The sequence below is a fragment of the Canis lupus genome, chromosome 5 (assembly GCF_003254725.2).
Source record: "Canis lupus dingo isolate Sandy chromosome 5, ASM325472v2, whole genome shotgun sequence".
Taxonomy (NCBI): Eukaryota; Metazoa; Chordata; class Mammalia; order Carnivora; family Canidae; genus Canis; species Canis lupus.
Window position 1 is genome coordinate 15,090,674 of NC_064247.1, and position 20,645 is coordinate 15,111,318.

The 20,645-nt window shown below is 55.4% G+C and overlaps 2 protein-coding genes across 26 annotated transcripts in view; one reads left to right on the forward strand and one right to left on the reverse strand.

The window, feature by feature from the left end:
* TREH (trehalase) overlaps nt 1–11,409 on the forward strand; it is a 25,937-nt gene extending 14,528 nt beyond the window's left edge. For 2 of the 4 annotated variants that reach the window (XM_049109909.1, XM_025465330.3), the window contains 14 exons: nt 6,431–6,531; nt 6,673–6,817; nt 6,900–6,987; nt 7,741–7,841; nt 7,953–8,045; nt 8,149–8,265; nt 8,374–8,496; nt 8,708–8,757; nt 8,852–9,046; nt 9,587–9,804; nt 10,079–10,190; nt 10,562–10,674; nt 10,940–10,993; nt 11,212–11,409. In XM_049109909.1, the coding sequence (XP_048965866.1) occupies nt 6,431–6,531; nt 6,673–6,817; nt 6,900–6,987; nt 7,741–7,841; nt 7,953–8,045; nt 8,149–8,265; nt 8,374–8,496; nt 8,708–8,757; nt 8,852–9,046; nt 9,587–9,804; nt 10,079–10,190; nt 10,562–10,674; nt 10,940–10,993; nt 11,212–11,364 (1,663 nt within the window). In that variant the 3' untranslated portion in view covers nt 11,365–11,409. Of the gene's footprint in view, nt 1–3,753; nt 4,506–4,543; nt 6,532–6,672; nt 6,818–6,899; nt 6,988–7,740; nt 7,842–7,952; nt 8,046–8,148; nt 8,266–8,373; nt 8,497–8,707; nt 8,758–8,851; nt 9,047–9,586; nt 9,805–10,078; nt 10,191–10,561; nt 10,675–10,939; nt 10,994–11,211 lie in introns of those variants that run through there. The other 2 variants (XM_025465329.3, XM_025465327.3) reach the window with 2 other exon arrangements.
* A 159-nt stretch (nt 11,410–11,568) lies between these two features.
* PHLDB1 (pleckstrin homology like domain family B member 1) overlaps nt 11,569–20,645 on the reverse strand; it is a 46,695-nt gene continuing 37,618 nt past the window's right edge. For 17 of the 22 annotated variants that reach the window (XM_035716752.2, XM_035716751.2, XM_035716747.2 and 14 more), the window contains 6 exons: nt 20,135–20,281; nt 18,249–18,365; nt 17,899–18,001; nt 13,800–13,885; nt 13,625–13,657; nt 11,569–12,934 (listed from right to left, as the gene is read on the reverse strand). In XM_035716752.2, coding sequence (XP_035572645.1) covers nt 12,794–12,934; nt 13,625–13,657; nt 13,800–13,885; nt 17,899–18,001; nt 18,249–18,365; nt 20,135–20,281 — 627 coding nt within the window. In that variant the 3' untranslated portion in view covers nt 11,569–12,793. The other 5 variants (XM_035716783.2, XM_035716776.2, XM_049109908.1 and 2 more) reach the window with 2 other exon arrangements.

A 20,645-nucleotide genomic window follows, 5' to 3' on the forward strand; every position in this document is an offset into this window, starting at 1 on the left:
ACGAGAGAAAGCGGAAGCCTGCAAACCTGAGTTGGCCTTGTTAGGAGACATTCTCATCATATGATGTGACCCTGGACTAGACTAATCATGATTGTATGAGAGTCTAGTAATGTGCCAACATCTTCTGACTCCTTTTCCAGCTCACATCTACCATAGCGTGATACGGTAAAACACCGGCCTTGTTGGTTACATTACAATATTAATATTGACGGTCAAATGTATTGGGAAACTTAGTTAAAAGCTTCCTATCCCTACCCTAGCTCTGAATGTTTGGTATATTCTTGTGGATACTATTGCTTTATCTGTTATATAAATGCTACAGGAAGTGTAGATGCTCAAGGGATGAATGTTTTGCTAAAAGGGACCATTTGCCACAGATCAGGGGTAACCTGTTGTATAACAAAGAACATGTCAGTCCTTTGACCCAGTTTCCTGGAATGTAACCTCTGAGCTCTTGAAACTTCTCAAGTGATAGGAGAGCCTTGGGCCTTCGGGTAGGCTCTGCTAGTTTACGTTAATGAGGTGACTCATGGTGAGTCCTTAGCCAGTCATGCGAATGAGATGTCTCAGGATAGGACCACTCTGTGCCTGAAAGACTGGCCGTGTGATTAGAGGGTTGGTGTTTGGGCCACATGATATCAGCCCAACCTCCAGGGAGGAGAAGATAGCTGAAGATTGAGTTCAATCACATGGCCAATGATTCAATCAATCATACCCATGCAGTGGAACTCTGATTTAAAAAAAAAAACTCTGCACACCAAGGCTCAGTGGAGTGTCCTATTTGGTGAACACATCAAAGTCCTAGGAGGGTGACAGACATGTCCCTATTCCACCGGGAGGAAGACAAAGAAGCTCTATGTTCAGGACCCTCTCAGACCTCACCCTATATGTCTTATAGAAATGAACTGAGTGCAAGGGCAGTTTTATTAGAGACTCTGCTCTTAAGCCTACAGAGTCTACACTAACTTGGGGGTGGTTAGCATCAGAACTTGTCAGTCCACCAGCCCACTGGCTTTGGCCTGGGCTCTCTTTCAGCAAAATCATCATATTCAAGCATCTGCATTGAGTATAGTAATTATGTAATAGATGGATCAGTATATCAGTCTGATTAGGCCCAACCATTGGAGGAGCCAGAGCAGACCAGGGACAGATCGAAACAGCTACTCTAATAACTAGCCTACAAAGCCTTTACATACATTTTTGTATATTTACACTGATTTGATTATTCACTTCCTTCCTTCATTCTTTTTTATTTTATTTTTATTTTATTTTTTTTTTTTTAAGATTTTATTTATTTATTCATAGAGACAGAGAGAGAGGCAGAGGGAGAAGCAGGCTCCATGCAGGGAGCCTGATGTGGGACTCGATCCCAGGTCCCCAGGATCACACCCCAGGCTGCAGGCGGCGCCAAACTGCTACACCACCGGGGCTGCCCCCTTCATTCTTTTTTTAAAGATTTTATTTATTTTGAGAGAGTGAGAGAGAGCATGCAAATGAGCAGGGGAGGGACAAACAGAAAGGGAGAGAGAGAGAATCTCCATGGTGTGGAGCCTGATGTGGGGTTGATCCCAGGACCCTGAGATCATGATCTCAGCTGAAATCGAGTCGGACGCTCAACCGTCTGAGCCGTCCAGGCACCCCCACTATTTGTATCTTAATGATAAACTTGTGCAGAACTACATAGCACAGAAATTAGCTAAATCCACTTCTTCCTTGGGCCAGTCATTTCCCATTGCTGTTTCATTCTGAGGAGGCTTTAACTCCCTCTCCAAACATATTCAAGCATCAATATCATAATTATCATATGGATTATTTACATAAGATGGTTGAAGCATACTGATAATACCAGTACTATAGCATATCCTGGCGTGGTCATAGTACAATGGGGTTCCATTACAGAACAAACTGCAAGAGTTACACAGGTACTCCAGGGCCTTCTCTGGATTCAAGCCTTGCTCTTATACCGAATATTATTATGGACAGGCATCATTAGCCATGATCTTATTATGTATTATAGCAAATTATTATTTGTTATTTCTGGGTTCTGAGTCAGTTGGAGGCGAAGCTGGTCACCCTGTCTCAGTTTACAGGCTGGCACTGAGACTGGTCTCCATCATATGCTGTTACACGGCAGGGCAGGCCTCCTTCCTAGGGCAGGACACAGGTGGTATTCAGAATAGTTTCTATCCCTGCTAACTGTATGACAGGGCATGTCTTCTTCTGATCTATTCCTGGAGCAAGGGCAGTCAGAGCGCATTGGGGTAAAGTACAAAAGTCCAGAGAACTAGATTTGCAGGACAAGAAGATTCCCATAAGCATGGCTCTTGAGCCTCAGTAGCCAGTATAGAAGGCCATTGCCTCATGGCTACTCTGGCTTCAATCCACATTAACAGTCAGGAGGCTCTGTGGGGTGAGGGTGCAGGCCCCCTCCTGGTGCTGGACCCTGGCATTATCTAGCGTTTTCTGTTGCCATGGCCTGACCCGTTTCACCAAAGCCTCATTGTCTATCCAGCCTGACTCCAGGCCTTTGCTTTCGTTTTGGACAGAACTTCTAATCTGCTTATTCTAGCTAATATTTTTGCCCCTGAATGCCTCTCCTCATTAAAAGTAAATTCAGTTTGTTCCATAATGGGGGACCTATCTCCCCTAAACCCTTTCCAAGCTTGGTGCAGAGCCTGACACAGGGCTGGATCTCACAACCATGAGATCATGACCTGAGCCAAAATCAAGAGTCGGACACTTAACCAACTCAGCCACCCAGGTACGCCCCCTACCCCCAGATTTTTCATGTCTCACAGTCCAGTGTTTAATCTACCATGTATGTTGTTGCCATTAGATACTAAGAGCCTGAGTGCAGCTTGGAGACATGTTTGATACCCAGAAATGGTGGGTCCCCCATATGAGGATGAAATGAGTGATAGTCATGCCTAGGTGCAATTTATTTTGAGTATGCCGTAAGGCCTCCCATGGCCTTCCTCATCTCAGGATGAGGCTTTTCCCCAGAAGGATTTGGATGTACTATATGATACCTACTGTTTTCATCCCACAAGAAATCCATGTTTCCCCTTCTGTTTAGTAGTATTCTATTCACAAAAACAAGGGTGATCTGCATTTGTGCATATAGCACATGGCACATGCTGCTATGTTTTGTCCATTAAAATCAGGGGATTTTATTTTTATTTTTATTTTTTTATTTTTATTATTTTTTAAGATTTTATTTATTTATTCACGATAGACATAGAGAAAGAAGCAGAGATACATGCCGGGAGCCTGACATGGAACTCGATTCCGGGACTCCAGGATCACGCCCTGGGCCAAAGGCAGGTGCCAAACCGCTGAGTCATCCAGGGATCCCCGGGAGATTTTTTTTTTTGGTGTGGAGCCCAGCATAGGGCTTGAACTCATGACCCTGAGATCAAAACCGGAGCTGAAATCAAGAATCAGATGCTTGGTCCACCTGGGTGGCTCAGTTGGCTAAGCATCTAACTCTTGATTTCAGCTCAGGTCATGATCTCAGGGTCAGGAGATTGAGCCCTGCATCGGGCTCCACACACCACACAGAATCTGCTTGATATCCTTTCTCTCTCTCCCTCCACCCCTCCCTGTGCACACTCACTCTCTCCCTTTATCTCTGAATTAAAAAAAAAAAAAGATGCTAGATGCTCAGCTGACTGAGCCACCCAGACACCCCCCATATCAGCAGCCTTTCTAAGTATTTGATTTTCAAAGTTTATAGTTACACAGCAATCTGCCAAGAGTTATAAACTACCCAGTGAAAGTAGTTCCAGGAAGTTCCTTCCCAAATGATCCTTTGTAGTAGGTGTAGTCTAAAAATTTGATGTCGAAAGACACTGGCCAGTCACTAGGGTCACCTTTGGTCATCAACAGCACAGTTCAGCATCACATCCTCAGCCGGAATGTCTCCCAGAGCCATGCCAGTCGTGTTCGCAGGCTTCCATTCAACGTCAGCAGGCTCCAAAGGCAGGGTGAGCATGGCAGGCACAGGGCATGCCCATGCATTTCACGTATCCGCTATGATTGTGCTAAGGACCATGGTAACCTCTTGCTCTCCCCAGGCACCCGTGGCACGCTCAATTACCCATTTTCATTGAACACCCACTTATTCATCTCTTTGCCTTCAGCTGCATTTCCTCCTCTCCGTTTGGCATTGATTTTTCACTCCACCTTTCCCCCTTTGGAAGGGACGTCAGCTTCAGCCACCCTACCCATCCAGATCTCCAGCAGCACAGCCAGCCTTGGGAGTGTCGCCCCTAGTCCTCGTGCATCCATATAAGATAGAGTTATGCAGCCCGGAACAAGTGGCTGTTCCCCACTCCCCCAGGCCTGTACAGCTGAGTTCACTGTTAGCACAGTGAGGGCACAACCCGCCCCATTAGGCCCTTGGGAATTCTGGCACAAGGATTTGAAAAGAGAACTACAGTCTTGCTTGGGGATCATTCATGCTTCTGGCACCGCAGTGGCAGTCGGGTCCTTGGAGGCTAAAGGTAAGTTGAGATGCAGTGGGAAGGAATTGTATAGTCCTGCCACCAGCCTCTCTTCCTGTCCCCCAGAAAAGTAGCCGAATCTATCCAGTAGATAGCCTCCTTTGGCCCCCATCCCATGTTCAGTGTGAGCACCTACTTGTGACATTGTGTAAGTCTGCCCTTCAAGCTTTTTTCTCTCCCTGTTTCAGAGAACAGGTGTTTCTTTTTTAAATTTTTTAAAGATTTTTTTAAAGATTTTATTTATTCATTCATGAGAGACACAGAGAGAAAGAGAGGCAGAGACACAGGCAGAGGGAGAAGCAGGCTCCACGCAGGAAGCCCGACGTGGGACTCGATCCCGGGTCTCCAGAATCAGGCCCTGGGCTGAAGGCTGCGCTAAACTGCTGAGCCACCCGGGATGCCCTGTTTCTTTTTTTTAAATACAGATTTTATTTATTTGAGTGAGAGCAGGAGCAGGGGGTAGTGGGAGAGGGAAAGGGAAAAGCAGACTCCCTGCTGACTGGGGAGCCTGATGTGGGCTCGATCCCAGGACCCTGGGATCATGACCTGGCTGAAGGCAGATGCTTCACTGACTGAGCCGCCCAGGTCCCCCCCAGACAACAAATGTTTCAGTTGTCTGTTCTGGTTGTGTATCAAGCCAGCGCTCTGAGGGTGACATGCAGCACACTGTGTCCATTTGGTGTGATATCTCTTAGCCGGGGTGGGAACTATGGGCTGACTGGATCGGCACAGTATCTTCTGTTCCGATACAGTATTGTAAACATATTTGTCTACAATGAAGTAAGCAAAGCTACTTTAATGGGCCCCTTGAATTTCCAGAGTGATTTCCTGAGGCTCATGCCCCATGCGGGCATCTCCTTTCCCAGCCCAGTTTTTCCCTGCCCGAGAGTCAATAAAAACCCCAACACAGGGGTGCTTGCGGGGCTCAGTGGGCTAAGTGTTCAACTCTTGATCTTGGCTCAGGTCCTGATCTCAGGGTCATCGGTTCAAGCCCTGTGTTGGGCTCCATGCTGGGCATGGAATCTATTTAAAACAGAATCAACATAGGAGCTTTTTGCTTTCAATTTTCCATCGCTGCAAGGGAAAGAGCATGCAGTGTAGCCCCCTGAGCTGATTTGTTCTTGCAGAGATTCCCAGGAGTCGGTCAGAGTGCAGTGGCCTTGCAGACGAGATACGGTCCGTGGGCCTCGCACTGCCATCGGTAGCAAAGCAGCTTTCTTTTGGTCACGGAGAGCTGCCACGGCGGCTCCTCGGGTGCTTCCCGCAGCCCTGCAGAGGGTGGGGGGAAGGAGGCCACCTGCCCATGTGGTCCCCACGTAGCACCGTCCCATGTAAACCCTTACCATGTACTAAGGAACTCTTGGGGGAACCGCCTTCTTTACCAGAGTGTTTCTCTGACATCACCCGGGACACCATTCAGGATTATCTGCTGTTCTCCAGTCACAGAAGTGGTTTCCATAAACACCCAATAGCAGGCTAGTGATTGTCTCCACAGTGATTTGTATCATACGCCGCATTCGAGAATTTTCTGGGCCAAGGGCTCAGCAATTGCCCCTGGGTGTAACTTACAGGATTTCGCCTTAAGCCCTCCGGTCAGGTTCACAGGGGCCAGGCTGGCCGAGGCTGTACAGACTTGGCCTCACCCCTCCTAACGTGTCACCAATTAAAGGGCTCTTGTCCTTTGTCCATTGGGTCTCCCACACAGTTCCCAGTTACCAACCAGTGTGGGCTCAGGCACTTGTTCAGGTCCTTTACTGCAGGGGGCGCTCCTCATTTCTCTCAGCTGGGTAGGTCACCACCACCCACAAACCCCTCTCACACCTGGGCACACACATGCATGGGCACACTCACGCACGGACCCAGTCCGGGCCAGCAATGTGCCCAGGCTCCAGCCTTCCTACTCCCCTCCCCGGCACCACCTGCAGCCAGATTTACTGCCACGGGGAGCTCCTGCACCAAGTTCAGATGGCCAAGCTCTACCAGGATGACAAGCAATTTGTGGACATGCCGTTGAACTCGGCTCCAGGTGAGGCACCCGGGGGGCACCCGACCTCCTGAACCTTCTACATCAAAGATGACAGAGGGCAAGAGCAGGCAGAGAGAGAGCCTCTCCATCAGGGAGGGGCTCCTGGGGTCCAACTGATCCGTCCTTGCCCCCGTACCCCAGACCAGGTTCTGCAGCGCTTCCGCGAGCTGGCCGCCACCCACAACCAGAGCATCCCCCTAGAGCAGCTGCGGGCCTTCATCCAGGAGCACTTCCAGGCCGGGGGGCAGGAGCTGCAGCCCTGGACTCCCGAGGACTGGAAAGACAGGTACCACCTAGACGGAAAAACAGGAGGGGGCCTTTCAGATAGGCCTGCCTCCCTCAACCCCATGGGGTCCGTGTTCTCCCAGCCCCCAGTTCCTGCAGAAGATCTCGGACCCCAAGCTGCGAGCCTGGGGAGGGAAGCTACACGAGCTCTGGAAGAGACTGGGAAAGAAGGTATCAACATCCTGGGCCTTAGCCAGGGGATGGAGTAAGGAGGGACAGGGGGATGCCAGCTTGGGGCCCACATTGTCCTTAGAGCACAGACTGGGACCCCACCATCGGGTCCTTGAATGGAGCCTCTAGAAAGAATTTATGGAGAGGGAGACATGAACATCTACTTCTAACTTCTCATTTCTTCCTGAAGCCCTCACTGTCCTCCCCCCCCCGCCCCGGGCAAACCTAGCCTGTCTGCCTCCTCCAGGCTGCCCAGCTAGGCTCACTCTTCCTGAGGAAATCAGGTCAGGCCTGTGCTCTGGAACAGTTGTCGTTGCTGAATGTGGCTTGTGGTCAGCACAGTCTTTTAGACGCTTCTCTCCTTTGAGGCTCAGGGAAGGCAGTGGTTTGCCCAAGGCTGCACAGCATCTGTCCTCCCAGAGGATGGGGGCCCTGGGTCTCTGGGGCCTGGCTTGGCGGTGGCAGCAGAGATGGGGAAGGGTCCTAATGATAGGCACTGCTTGGTGAGCACCTGCCAGTGCCAGGCTGAGTCAGCAGGGACCCCAGAGGCCAGCATGGGGGGCCGAGCAGACCAGGCTCCCAGGGCCTCAGGCCTTGGCCAAAGCCACACGGCTGACCCGCCCCAGAGACAGCACCCATGCCCGGCTGCCTGGCTCCAGAGCCCAGAGCTGCCAGGGCCTCCACGGCCCGGCCTCCTCCAGCCTCGACACCGTGGGGGCCGCGGGGGCCCTGTGCCCTCTCCCCTGACCGCAGGTGAAGCCCGAGGTCCTCAGCCACCCGGAGCAGTTCTCTCTCATCTACGCAGCACACCCCTTCATCGTGCCTGGGGGGCGCTTCACCGAATTCTACTACTGGTGAGGGGCCAGGGCTGCAGGGGGAGCCCAGGGCAGGAGGCCGTCCTGAGCAGGGGGGGCACCCTGACTGGCCCGGGGGTGCAGGGGTGGCTGAGCTGTCCCTTTCCCCAGGGACTCCTACTGGGTGATGGAAGGGCTGCTCCTCTCCGAGATGCCCGGGACGGTGAAGGGCATGCTGCAGAACTTCCTGGAGCTGGTGCGAATGTAAGAGGGGGCGGGCACCCCAAGGCTGGGGCAGAGGAGCCCGTGGGTGGGCCTTGGCCTCGGCCGCGGGGCAGAGGCACCCAGCAGGCCCCCTTGTTGGCAGCTACGGCCACGTCCCGAACGGGGCCCGCGTGTACTACCTGCAGCGGAGCCAGCCCCCGCTCCTGACCCTCATGATGGACCGCTACGTGAGCCACACCAACGACACGGCCTTCCTCCGGTGGGCGCCCCGTCCCCCCGCCGCCCCGCACGCCCCCTCCCCAGGACCTCCCAGGGCGGGCCTCAGGGCGCGGGCCTGGGCTGAGGTGGGGCCTGGCTCCTGTCCCAGGGACAGCATCGGGACCCTGGCCTTGGAATTGGACTTCTGGACGCAGAACAGGATCGTCTCTGTGAGCTCGGGGGGGAAGAGCTACGTCCTGAATCACTACGCCGTCCCTTATGGGGGACCCAGGTAAGGAGCTGCCTGCCAGCCTCTCAGGCTCCTGCTGTTCACCTGGTTTGAGGGCCAGGGACGGACCCCGACTCTCGGAGACTGATGCTGAAAGCCCTGGGCGATCCAGGGCCCACGAAGGGCGATCCAAGGGCAGGTGAGGCAGCAGGGCTCAGCCTCCAGCTTGGGCTCAGAGCCTCCTAGCACTGGGACCCCCACTTTCCTCTTCCAGGCCAGAGTCCTACAGCAAAGATGCCGAGCTGGCAAACACGTTGCCGGAAGGTGAGCAGCAACAAGGGCAGGATCGGGGCGGGGCTGGGGCCTGGTGTGGTGTGTCAGACCCTGGGCCCCCTCCCCGGCTGCCTTGTCCTCACAGGGGACCGGGAGACCCTGTGGGCTGAGCTCAAGGCTGGAGCTGAGTCTGGCTGGGACTTCTCTTCACGGTGGCTCGTTGGAGGCCCAAACCCCAAATTGCTCAGCAGCACCCGGACCAGCAAATTCGTGCCTGTTGACCTCAATGCCTTCCTGTGCCAGGCAGAGGAGCTGATGAGCAACTTCTATTCCAGCCTGGGTGAGTGCGCCAGTGGGAGGAGGGAGCAGGGGGTGCTCGTCCAGCTTGGGTCCTGCCTCAGCCTCGGCCGTGGGGGAAGGGCCTCCAGCCTCCCAGCCTGCTCTGTACCTCACCCCTAGGGCAGGAGTACAAAGGAAGCCCACTCTCTCCTCGCTCTCCCTTTCTGACTGGGAGGGACTTCTTGGGTCTGAGAGGACACCTGAGTCCACACATTCAAACTCCCTCCATTCTCTCTCCCTAAACAATTGCCCTTGCACTTGTCAGAGCTGGGGGGATACACGTGGCCAGTGCTCTCCTAGGACTGACCTGGGAACTGGCCACAGCAGCAACTGGGAGCCCTATGGGGCCACGTGCTCAGGAAATCCTAAGTCCTAGAGGCCAGAAATGTGGGTTCCAAGTACACATGTCCCCTTGGTGTCAGGACTTCTAGCCCTTGGGGAGGACAACAGGAGGAAGCCACAGTAGACTTCTCTTGAAGGCATGGGACCCAAGCGCAGCCACCCTGGTTGGTTGCTCAGCCTAAAGACAGTGTCACCTCAGGGAACAGCGTCCAAGCCACAAAGTACAGAAATCTGTGGCAACAGCGCTTGGCTGCCATTAAGGCCATCCTGTGGGATGAGGAGAAAGGTGCCTGGTTTGACTATGACCTTGAGAACAGAAAGAAGAACCTAGAGTTTTACCCATCCAACCTCACTCCTCTCTGGTCTGGCTGTTTCTCTGACCCGAACGTCGTGGACAAGGTTCTGAAATATCTGGAGGTGAGGGGGGCAGCAGGGCGGGCTGGTACACTGTGGGCAGGACCACCTGCTCTCTCCCTGACTCTGAGCTAGTGACCTCTGGCAAGGGGCAGCCACCCCCTCCTGCTCCACCCCTCGGTCTGAGCCTGCGGGTCCCACTGGAGCCACCAGGGGGCAGCTGCGAGCCAAGAGAAAAGCCCAAGAAGGGGGACACCTGGCTTTAGGGGCGCCCAGCCAGCCTCTTGGCTCCTCATCCAGACCCCATCCAGTCATAGGAATGTCCGGAACCTTTCAGGACAGCCAGATCTTGACCTACCAGTACGGGATCCCGACCTCTCTCCAGAACACAGGCCAGCAGTGGGACTTCCCCAATGCCTGGGCCCCCCTGCAGGACCTGGTCATCAGAGGTAGGGAGGCAGGGATGGGGCATAGCCCAGGGCCTTACCCCTTGCACCTTGCTGACCCCTTGGGTCAGCCTCCCGGTGCTGGGGAGGTGTGAACAAAAGCCATGGGGGCCTTTCTCTGGCTCTTCTGTTCTCTGGTTTCCTACCCGGCAGATATTTGTGTCCACCCTCACCTGTCAGGGGAACCAGCCCTCCTTTCTCCCTCCAAACTTGGGCCCTGGGTGAGGAACACATTGGCTTTTCACGGGGTTCACGAGGGAGGTCTTAGGGCCCGGGCCTCTTTCTCTCTCCTTGGAGAGAGGAAGGCTCAGGCCTCAGCTGGCCCTGGGATGAGGACTCAGGAGATTCAGGGTCCTGCCTGGGGTGGGGTCCAGGTCTGGCCAAGTCTCCCTCACCTCGGGCCCAGGAAGTGGCTTTCCAGCTGGCTCAGAACTGGGTCCGAACCAACTTTGAGGTCTACTCCAGGGACTCGGCCATGTATGAGAAGGTGAGCTGCTCCTGAGCCCAGACCCTCCTGGGGCTCCTCCCCCTGGGGAGCAGGGGTAGGGGAGTGGGGGGCGGGGATCGCCAGGCTTTGCAAAGCCCAGGGACAGTGGTGACGCCCGGTGGTCATTCTCAGGCACTGCAGGGGCGGGAGCTGCGGGCCAGAGCCCCTTCTCCCAAGGAGGCTCACATGTGTTGCTCCCCCTGGAGGGCTGGGATGGGGAGCCTGGGGGCCTTGCCGACCTTACAGCCTGTCCTTCTGTTTCCAGTATGACATCAGCAATGGTGGTCAGCCAGGTGGTGGAGGGGAGTACGAGGTTCAGGTGAGTGGCCCACACCCTACAGGGGACTTTGTCCCCACAGCAGGCCATGACCCCCCCCCCTCCAACCCTCATCTGGGCCTCTGATTCCTCCCATTATGTGGGTCCACTGGGAGGAGGCCAACTGGAGCTCCTTTGTACCCCTGGGGCTAGGCAGTTCCTGGGCGTGTGGGTGGGGATCTCACAGCCCCTGAAGGACCCCACTGGTCCTGTCTCTCCAGGAGGGCTTTGGCTGGACCAATGGAGTGGTCCTGATGCTCCTGGAGCGCTATGGTGACCGGCTGAGCTCAGGCAGCCAGACAGTTTTCCTGCAGCCCCACTGCCTCACAGCTGCCCTTCTGCTCAGCCTCCTGCTTGGCCTCCTGCCACAGTGATGGGCCTCCTTGCCCCGTGGGCCTCATTAAACTTCTGTGTGAGTACCTACCTTCTCCTGCCTCTTCATCCTCCACCCCCAGCCAGTCCTGGGAGGGTCCCAGAAGTCATGGGTTAGACCCGTGTCCCTCCTGGAACATTAATAAGGAGGAAATCCTGTTCTGTGGGGACACAGCCCCATACCCCATGCAACCTGGCTTCCCAAACACGTACTCCAAATGCTTTATTGTTCTGTTGAGATGCTTACAAATACTGAAAGTCACCCAGCCTGGGGCCCAGCAGCCACAGCCCAGTGGTGGGCAGGGAGGTGGGCTTAGTGTTAAGGCGTGAAGGGCCAAAGCCAGGCAGCTGGTGGCCTGGTCCTCTGCTCTCCATTTCTGTCACCCTTCTGATGCTGAAGGGAGGGCAGCCACACCTCAGGATCCTCTCCCTCTGCTGCCTCCTCTCCTGCTCAGGTTCTCCCTGGAGTGTCTGAGAAGCCCTCCAACCCTGTTAGAAACCCAGCCTGTACAGAACCCGTGTAGCCGCCGTTCCCAACAGCTCCCCTCCTCTTCCAGTCTCTGGATGTAGGAGCTTCGTCCCTTCTGGCTCTAAGCAAGGCACGAGTGGAAGGGAGAGGGCTGGGCTGGGGGGCCACAGGCTGTGCATCAGGGCCTGGAGACACAGGTGGAGGGCGAAGAGGGGGTGTCTGGTCCCTTCCCCCGCTCCCAGCGTGAGATGCACAAGGTCCTGGGCTGGAGAGATGGCAGGACGTACCCTCAGGAGGGCCCACAGTAGAAGCATGGGCGGAGCCACAGAGCCCAGGCAATGAGTATGTAACCATGGCGGTGAAGCAGTCACTATGGAGATCAGAGTTTGGGGTCTGCAAAAAGGGGGTGGGGCTGGGACCTCAAGGATGACACCTGAGGTCTCTGGCCCTTGAACAAAGTAATAAAATGCAGGAGAGCAGGGTGGAGCGGGGTTTGACAAGTGCACCGCCTGAGCTGGTTCCCCACTCTGGATGTGGCTCTCCTCAGCCCCCGAGGCCCCTGCAAAGGGGGGCTGAGGCAGGAGGGGATCTTTGGCAGATTCTGGTACCATAATTTATCCTTTGCAAAAGAGAACACAGGCTGGGGAGCGCAGGGCCAGTCAGAGCTCAAGGCCCCCTCTGCACTGGCTCCTCAGCCCGGGCAGGCCTGGGCCAGGACCCCGAAGGGTTATTGCAAATTCTGAGTTCCCAGGAGCCTCCCCACTTTTTATCCATTGGCCGGTACGTTAGGGGCCTGAGCTCCTTACAGAAGAGCACGCAGTCTGGTACAGGAGCCCCAGCGGCACTCCACCCTCCTAGGGCCCGGGGAGCGCTCCCGCGTGGCCTAGGGCCCAGGGTGCAGCTCTGTCTCCGGGGGCAGCAGGGGGGCTGGCCCCAGGGTCCGGGAGGCCCGCCGACCACAGTCAGTTCATGAACTGAGTGTAGCCCTCCGCTCCCGTGACGATGACGTCCATCCAGATGCGCATGGCCTCTGCAGACGGGGCCACCATGTAATACAGCCGGTCGTGGGTCTTCACACAGAAGGTGAGGGCTGGGTTCGGGCTCTGCCCAGGGCGAGAGGAAGGGCTGAGACGGGGCTCACCTCTGACGCTCCATCTGCCCTTTCCCTCCCCGTCTCCAGGGTGCCCCGGCGCTAGAGCCTGAGTCCCAGACAGGCCTCAAACCTGGTCCCCACCAGGGGGCCCCAGGCGGAGTGTTCCCCTCCTCACACCCAAGCCGTCCTGGGACCTTGGCAGGGACATATCCCGCCCCGGGGGCCCTGTCGTGGGGCACCCCACCCCCCACCCCAGGCAAAAGATTGAGTATCAGAGAATGAGACACAAAGGGTTATTGCAGTGAGAACCAGAGTGTCCTCCGGTCACCAGAGGGGCAGATGGAGAAAGCTGCCAGTGGGATGCTGGGCCCAGGTCCCCAGAGGAGCAGAGGTCAGGGCTGCGGCGGCAGAGGCTTGGGGAGAGGCTGATTTCAGGAGGGCAGAGGGCCCGGGCCTCAAACATGTCCACTTTATCAGTCCCCTCTGCCCAAGCCCATCCCTGGAACCCCTTCCCCCCCTTCTTTGCCGTCCCTCTGCACTGCCCGCCTCCCCACAGGGGCTCCCGGCAGCCCCCGCTGCTCCTCCCTCAGGCCCAGGGAAGGAGGCTGGGTCAGGGGAGAGTAGAGGGTCAGGGACCAGGAGGGGACAGGAGGCATGAATGTACAGTAGTTCTGGTTACAGGTAGGTGGGGGGAGGGTACCTCAGTCACCACAGAAAAGCTGAAAAACCTCCTCTGGGAAGGGGAGAGGGAGAGAGGAAGAGAGACTTTACAAAGAGGCCAAGGAATGGGTCCAGGACTCGAGAAGACAGGCTGGAGGCTGTTGTTCCCAGAAGCCCGCTGGGTGCGCCCCCCTTCGCCCCTCAGCCCACCTCACCTTGGCTGCACTGCGCAGGTGATCGTAGTACACTTCCTCGATGGCCTGGAAGTAGATGACCCCCTTCAGCTTCGTCTCGTGCTTGTCTGCAGAGAAAACAGGGCCGGGCTGAGGAGGCCTGCCCTCCCGCCACTGCTGGAGCCTCCCTGTCTGGGAAATGGGGTGATTCTCCCAGGCTCCAAACAGAGCCCAACGTGGAGCCCTGAAGAGAGGGTCAGTGCCCAGCCTTGCCCAGAGTCAGAGAAGGCGAATTAGAACTTCACTCCGATACCACTTCTCACCGACCAAACAGCACACCGTGGGCAAGTCTGGGGGGAGGTGATCTGACAGGGCACGGGGGCGTGTATATGGTGAACCCTGAGGGCGGATGTGGCCGCGTCCACCCGAACGAGGAAGGCATTTGCCCTTGGAGCCAATGATTACACTTATGACCAACGTTTACCTCAGACATAACAAATTTACGTGGTTCTTCACCGCAACAGTATTTATAGTCTGGAAACAAACCATGCGTCCATCAAGTAGAGCCTGGTTAATAAATTAGAGTTTAGCGCATGATGCGATACTACACCTCTGTTCAACGATACAGAAATATCTCACGGGGTGGGGTGAGAAAGAAAAGAAAACTACATAGATTCAGAAATACACCTTCCAAATGAATCAGATATATTTCCTATAGAAAGACCTGACCTATTAGCTGTACAAGGAGTGTTTCATATGCCATTTTTTTTGTGTAAGTAAAGGGGTGAGTAAAGGGGTCTGCATTTCTTTACGTTCTAAAGAAACTACAAGGATACACAAGAGATTAATAAAAATGGTTATCTGTTGTGAGGAGGGGCATAATCCTCAATTTAAACCCTTTTACGTGTTTTGATTTTTGAACCGTATGAGTGCATTTACCTATTCAAGTCTAAGAGTGAAAAACAGAAGGCAGAATGTAGCATCTGGAAGCCGAGAGGACAGGAAGGAGCGGGCCAACGGCTGAGGTGACCGTGCCAGGGGGGAGCGACAGGGCGCTGCCAAGGGGAAGCGTGGGGCCCGGGCCGTCTCATCGCGTGGCAGACCCTGCCCAAACCCACAGGCAAAAGGCCACAGAGTCACTAGGCTCAGGTGGTGACGGTGAACAGCCTGCCCCTTGCGGCGCACCCTCCCCCCCGGGCCTGTCATTGTAGGCCTGGGTCCCGACCAGGAGCTCTGCTGCAGCCTCCTCCAGTGCCCGCCCCCCTGCCCCTTCGACTCCTCTTCCCCTAAGGACAAGGGCTGAGTGAATTGAACCTGCTGCCTCAGCCTGCCAGCCTCGCTGCTGTTTCCCTCACGGGGACCCTGCCACCATCTTGGCTTGGCAAAGGCTGTTGAGGGGCCGCTGCCAGCCCGTCCCTCCAGGCTGGTCTCACATCCTTTCCCTGCACCGACTCAGTTCTATCTGGCCAGGTGGAGCTTCTCACAGGTGCTTAACCCTACGCCCTGTCTACACTGGAGCGGTCTCCAGCCCATCCCCTTGGCAAACTCCTAGGTGGGCTTCAAGACCCACTAGGAATGTCAACACTGTGGTGCCCGCTGGCGCTGTCCTACGCTCCCTCAGCACGGATGTTGCTCTACAGCACTTACCCCGCTGAATCTGAACCCTCCTTTACACATGTCCTAGGTCTCCCTCCTCCAACAACAACTATGTGCCTAGCACACAGTAGGGGCTCAGTGTTGAATAAATGAGTCCTAGGCCCTGGAATCACCAGCAATCAGAGCTCCTTCCCATAGGAACCTACCATCTAGCAGGGAAGAAAGTGCAGACATATGGGTATTTATTAGCTATGCGACCCTGGGCATGGCTGGGAACATGACAAGAGCATCTAGACGTCACAGGTGGCCAAGGGTGTTAGGTGGGAGCACACAAAGTGTCCAGCACAGCGTCTGGCACCTTATGTGGCCTCTGTTATATCATATGCCCTTGGGCTGATGTCACACGGCAGACAGCCCCTGTGTAACACTGTGTAACACTGTGTAACACAAGGGTTATATATAGCAGCAGGCAGGACTCATTCCCAGTAAGGTGGGGCCAGGGCAGGCATCACAGAGGTCATATCTGATCTGGACCCTGCAGAATAGAGGAGCTCCACCAAGTCAGTGGGAGGAGGTTCCAGGATCGGGAGATGGCAAGTTCAAGGCAAGAGCGGGCATGTCCCACCAAGGACCCAGATCAGGCCCCAGGCCCATCTTCCTCTGACTCTTCCCTCTTGGGACAAGGACACAGCCCCACCCTGGCCCCTAGGCCTGGCCATCCCTCCAGTGGTGGTCTGTTCCCACCTCTTCCTTCACTGGCAACAGTATCGGCTCCAGCCTCCGCTTCCTTACCACCCACCTCGCCTCATCTTGGGCAATCAGGCTCCTGCCCAGCTCCAATCCCTGAATGGAAGGGCTTTTGGGTCCACATTATTTTCGGCCTTTCTGCAGTGCCCCTCATCACTGGCGACACTCCATGTCTCCAAATGTCTGCTCCTTTGGCTGGCTTCCCTCCCCGCTTCCGCCCCTCATCTGAATGGGATCTTCCTTCATTTCACAGACATTAAGGAAGGTCAGGAAAGCCAAGCGGCAGCCCAGCCCCTGGCCTGTGGCTTCGGGCCTCCCCCCCACCCCCCGCCAGACCTTCCCCTTCCTCCTTCCCCGGGGTACAGCCCTTTGCCTCTTCTCTGCTCTGAGGTCCAACCGCCCGGGTTCAGTTTTAGCTCTGCCGCTTGGCAGCTGTGGGTCCTTCGGGAATTTACTTAATCTCTCTGAACCTCTGACCTCTGTTCCTCGTCCATAAAATGGGTATCAAACAGTGCTTCCCGCACAAGATGATGATGAAAGGTAAACAGCATGATGCATTTGCGGTGCTTAGCACAGCACTGGGTCCATGCAGTGCTTGTAAGTATGATCTGCTATTGCTAGGACTCCAGCACACTCAACTTAAACCCTGACCTTTCTCCTAAATTCAGATGTCTCAGAGGTACTTCAACCTCAACATGCCTAAAATGGAGCTCCTCTCCCCAGGCCTGTTTCTCTCAAATCCCCACAAAGTCCCAGCCCAGCCCAAGTGGAAACGTGGGGACGCATGCACCTCTGCCTCTCCTGCCTCCCCTTCCCAGGGCCCAGGCAATCAGGGAAGGCTTCTTGGAGGAGGTGGCACTTGGTTAGGGACCAGAAGTTAGAAGAGATGCAGGCACTCCAGGCCTGGGTGTCGCTGGCACCAGACACTCAAGCCCTCTCCTTCCAGCCTCTGAACGGGATTGCTCTTCGTGGCTTTACAGTTGGATGGGGCTGGGTGACTGGCTGAGAACAGACAGGGCATTTAATGCCAATGTGAGGTGCAATTAGGCTTCTCTTTACACTCTGCCACTGTGGCCAGCCATACTCTAAAAATGCATGCTCTCAAAAGGAACACTGATACGGAGGGGAGCAGAGCCCCCCTGCCCAACCCACAATGTACAAGGAAGTGTATCGGGTAAGAAAGGAAACTGTGGTTTTGAGGCACGAGGATCTCAGGACTGCTTGTTCCCGCACTCACCCCAGCCTCTCCCAACTTGCGTGCCACACAGCCTCCTGCATCTCAAGTGGGAACCATCCACGGGGAACTCCAGGGTGGAGGGAGCAGAGGGAGCGGGCCACGCCAGTGAGCCTGTCCCCAGGGCTATCCTGAGCACTCCCTGGCACGCTCAGCTGCTTGTCTTAGAGTCTCTGAGGGAACTTGCCCAAGGTGGCATCCACAGGACTCCACATGCCCACAGAGCCTGGGTGTCCCCTACAGCATGACCCATGGTGCCTTGCTTTCACAATTTTCTTCACAATCTGCCTCCCTGACAACAGGCTCCAAGGGACAGAGCTGTAGCCACCCTGCTCCTCACCAAGGCCTAGAACAGTGCCCAGAACTTACTCTGTGCTCAGAAATACTGCCAAATACGTGAATGAACAAAAAACGAAGGCGGACCAAGTACACTCTGTACACTGTCAGGAGGGGAGGACAAGACCCAGCTCAAGCCCTGCCCCCCCACCCCCCCACTAGTAAGCTTGGCCTCCTTCCAGAAGACCGGCTATCCTGGGTGACAGCCCAAGGGTTATGGGAACTCACCCACATAATAGGAAAGGGTGCGCTTGAGCCGGTCGAAGACAAACCAGCGCTTCTTCCATGATTTAATCTTGCCGCCCATCTTGACCAAGTAGCCGCGGCAGACCTGGTGAGAAGCAGGAGTGAGGAAGGACCCAATGTGCAGCCCCCAACCTCTATTCTCAGAGCAGCATAAAAGCTGTCACCTGTGCCTGTATTGTGGGGGGCTGGGCCCCACACCTCTTCAGGCCTGGACACCACGTCCCGGGACAGAGACCTCTGGTTTAGGCAGGAACTGGGGCCACTATTCCGAGGGCCTAGGAGTTGCCCAGACTACGGAGTCCTCTCCCCAGCGCCACACACCCGCCTCGTACCTTGCTGCTAAGCACCACGTGCAGGCAGGTATCGACACCGTGGCCCGACGACTCGATGTGGGTCTTCAGGTCAAAGTCCTCCTTCCGGATTGGCAGGTAGCGGGTCAGGGGTCGTGCCTGGGAGCAGAGGGCAGGGTCCGCAGAGTCGCCTCTTTCCCCATCATTTCCCTGACCAGGTCTGTTGGCTTCAGTGTGGAACCCCCACTGCTGCATCACTCTCTCCCACCCCCAGGGCTGTCACTCTGGTTTCACAGGGTTTGTGGAAAAGCAGAGACCGGGCAGCCCTGGTGGCTCGGCAGTTTAGCGCCGCCTGCAGCCCGGGGCGTAATCCTGGAGACCCAAATCAAGTCCCACGTCAGGCTCCCTGCATGGGGCCTGCTTCTCCCTCTGCCTGTGTCTCGGCCTCTCTCTCTCTCTATCTCTCTCATATAAATGAATAAATGAAATCTTTAAAAAAATAAAATAAAAAAGAAAAGAAAAGCAGAGACCTAGTGGGCTAGCAATGCAACCTTGGCCCAGGCAAACTGCTGAGTGGCACCATGCCTCGGTTTCCCCCCCTAGGACCAAGACACAGCCATCCCTGTCTTATCTCTGCCCCTCGGCTCTTTCCTGGGCTGAACAGAATAAAGCAAGAGGCCAGATGTGAGCACACTTTGGAAAGCAAAGCCCAATCAGCAATCCAGCCTCTGACTTCCCATGTCACATGGCCTCTCTGGGCCTTGCTTTCTTTATATGTAAAACAAGGGCTTTGAACTAGATAATCACAAAAGCCTGTTCCATCTAAAAAATTCTGATGCTAACTAGAACTCTCAGCTGACTGGATGTTTTTTCTACTCTTCCTTTCCCGGAAGAATGCTAGAATTGCAAGAAAAGAAAACATCATAAATTATTTAGAGAAAAAAACAAAATGCACAGCTTTCAGGAGGTGCCCTGAGGATGGGCTGGCTCGCCCACACCCACAGCGGACACCGGTGGCCCCTCAGGGATGCCTGAGCCCCTGGACAGGGGGCTAGGGGACAGAGGAGCACAGGGGCCACTGACTGGGCAGCAAAGGAGCTAAACTGAAGTTTCTGATTATTTTTTTCATGTTTATATTTTTGAGAGAGAGAGGGCAGAGGGAGAGGAGAAGCCAAAGCAGGCTCCGTGCTCAGCACAGAGCCCGATGTGGGGCTCAATCTCACGGCCTCAGGATCATGACCTGAGCTGAAATCAAGAGTCAAACGCTTAGCTGACTGAGGCACCCAGGCGCCCCCTGGTTATTTCTTAATCCCCAAACCCAATTCAGGTGGCCCACCCCTTAGAATTCATGTTGCATCATAAGACATCAGGGAGCTGTGGTCACCAGTCTCTGCTGAGGAAGATCCTAAAGGACCCCCTCCCTGGGAGGGGGTGGGAAGTCTAGAAGATCCAGTAGGAAGGGACAGCCTGTCTGAGTCCCCTAGGCTCTCAGAGTTGGGGGGTGGCCAGGATCTGAGACCAGAGACACAGGTAGAGCTCCTTATACAACCTAACTTCAACTTGCACCTTCAACTGTCCTGCTCCAATCTTCTGCGTCAGGAAAAAGCTCAGGATTCCTGTCTCAGAACTAGTACAGTTCTCTCTTGGAGATGCCAACCATCAGTCAGAGCGACACCACCTGCTGGTGGGGGGACTGGAGCTGCAAGTCTGGTGGAGTGAGGGCCACCGGGAAGGCCCCAACACACACACACACACACACACACACACACACACACACACACACACACACGTCTCCGTTCCTGGGGCTGAATGAGTCCCAAGCAGTCTTTTCTGGAGGAGAACAGGCTTTACAGCCCCACAAGGCTACCCTGGGGTACCCCTAGCCCTCCACGGCCCCACCCTCAAGCACACCCCCAGCACCCGCTTACCTGGGAAAACTGTTTCTCTCGCATCTTGACCTCCTTCTCCACCAGCTGCTGCCTCCTGGCGCTCTCGCTCTGTAGCCTCCGTTCCACCTGTTCTCGCCTCCTCCGTTCCTCCTCCAGGGCCTGCCGCCGGAGCTCCATCTCCCGCTCCTGCCCCCAAAGCAAGGGGTCAGCGCCCACAGCTGCCTTCCTCCTCCCCTTCCCCAAGGCTGGGGCGGGGCTGCAGGACACACTCACTTCAGAGGGCAGCCCAGCCAGCTGGAGGGAGCATCACCCTCAAAACCCACGCTCTGCAAGCACCCTCCCGGTAAGGTTAAATGCTTTGGAGTGACGCCATGCGGGCTTCGGATCCGGGCTCTGCGGCCAGGATGAGGTGTGTGAGCCTGACAAAATCATTTAAACCCCCTGGGCCTCTGCTGTCTCATCTGCAAAATGAGGCCAAGAGTGCCTCCCTACAGGGATTATAGAGAAAATGACATGAGGCCGTGTATGCAAACGCCCATCATTGATTCCA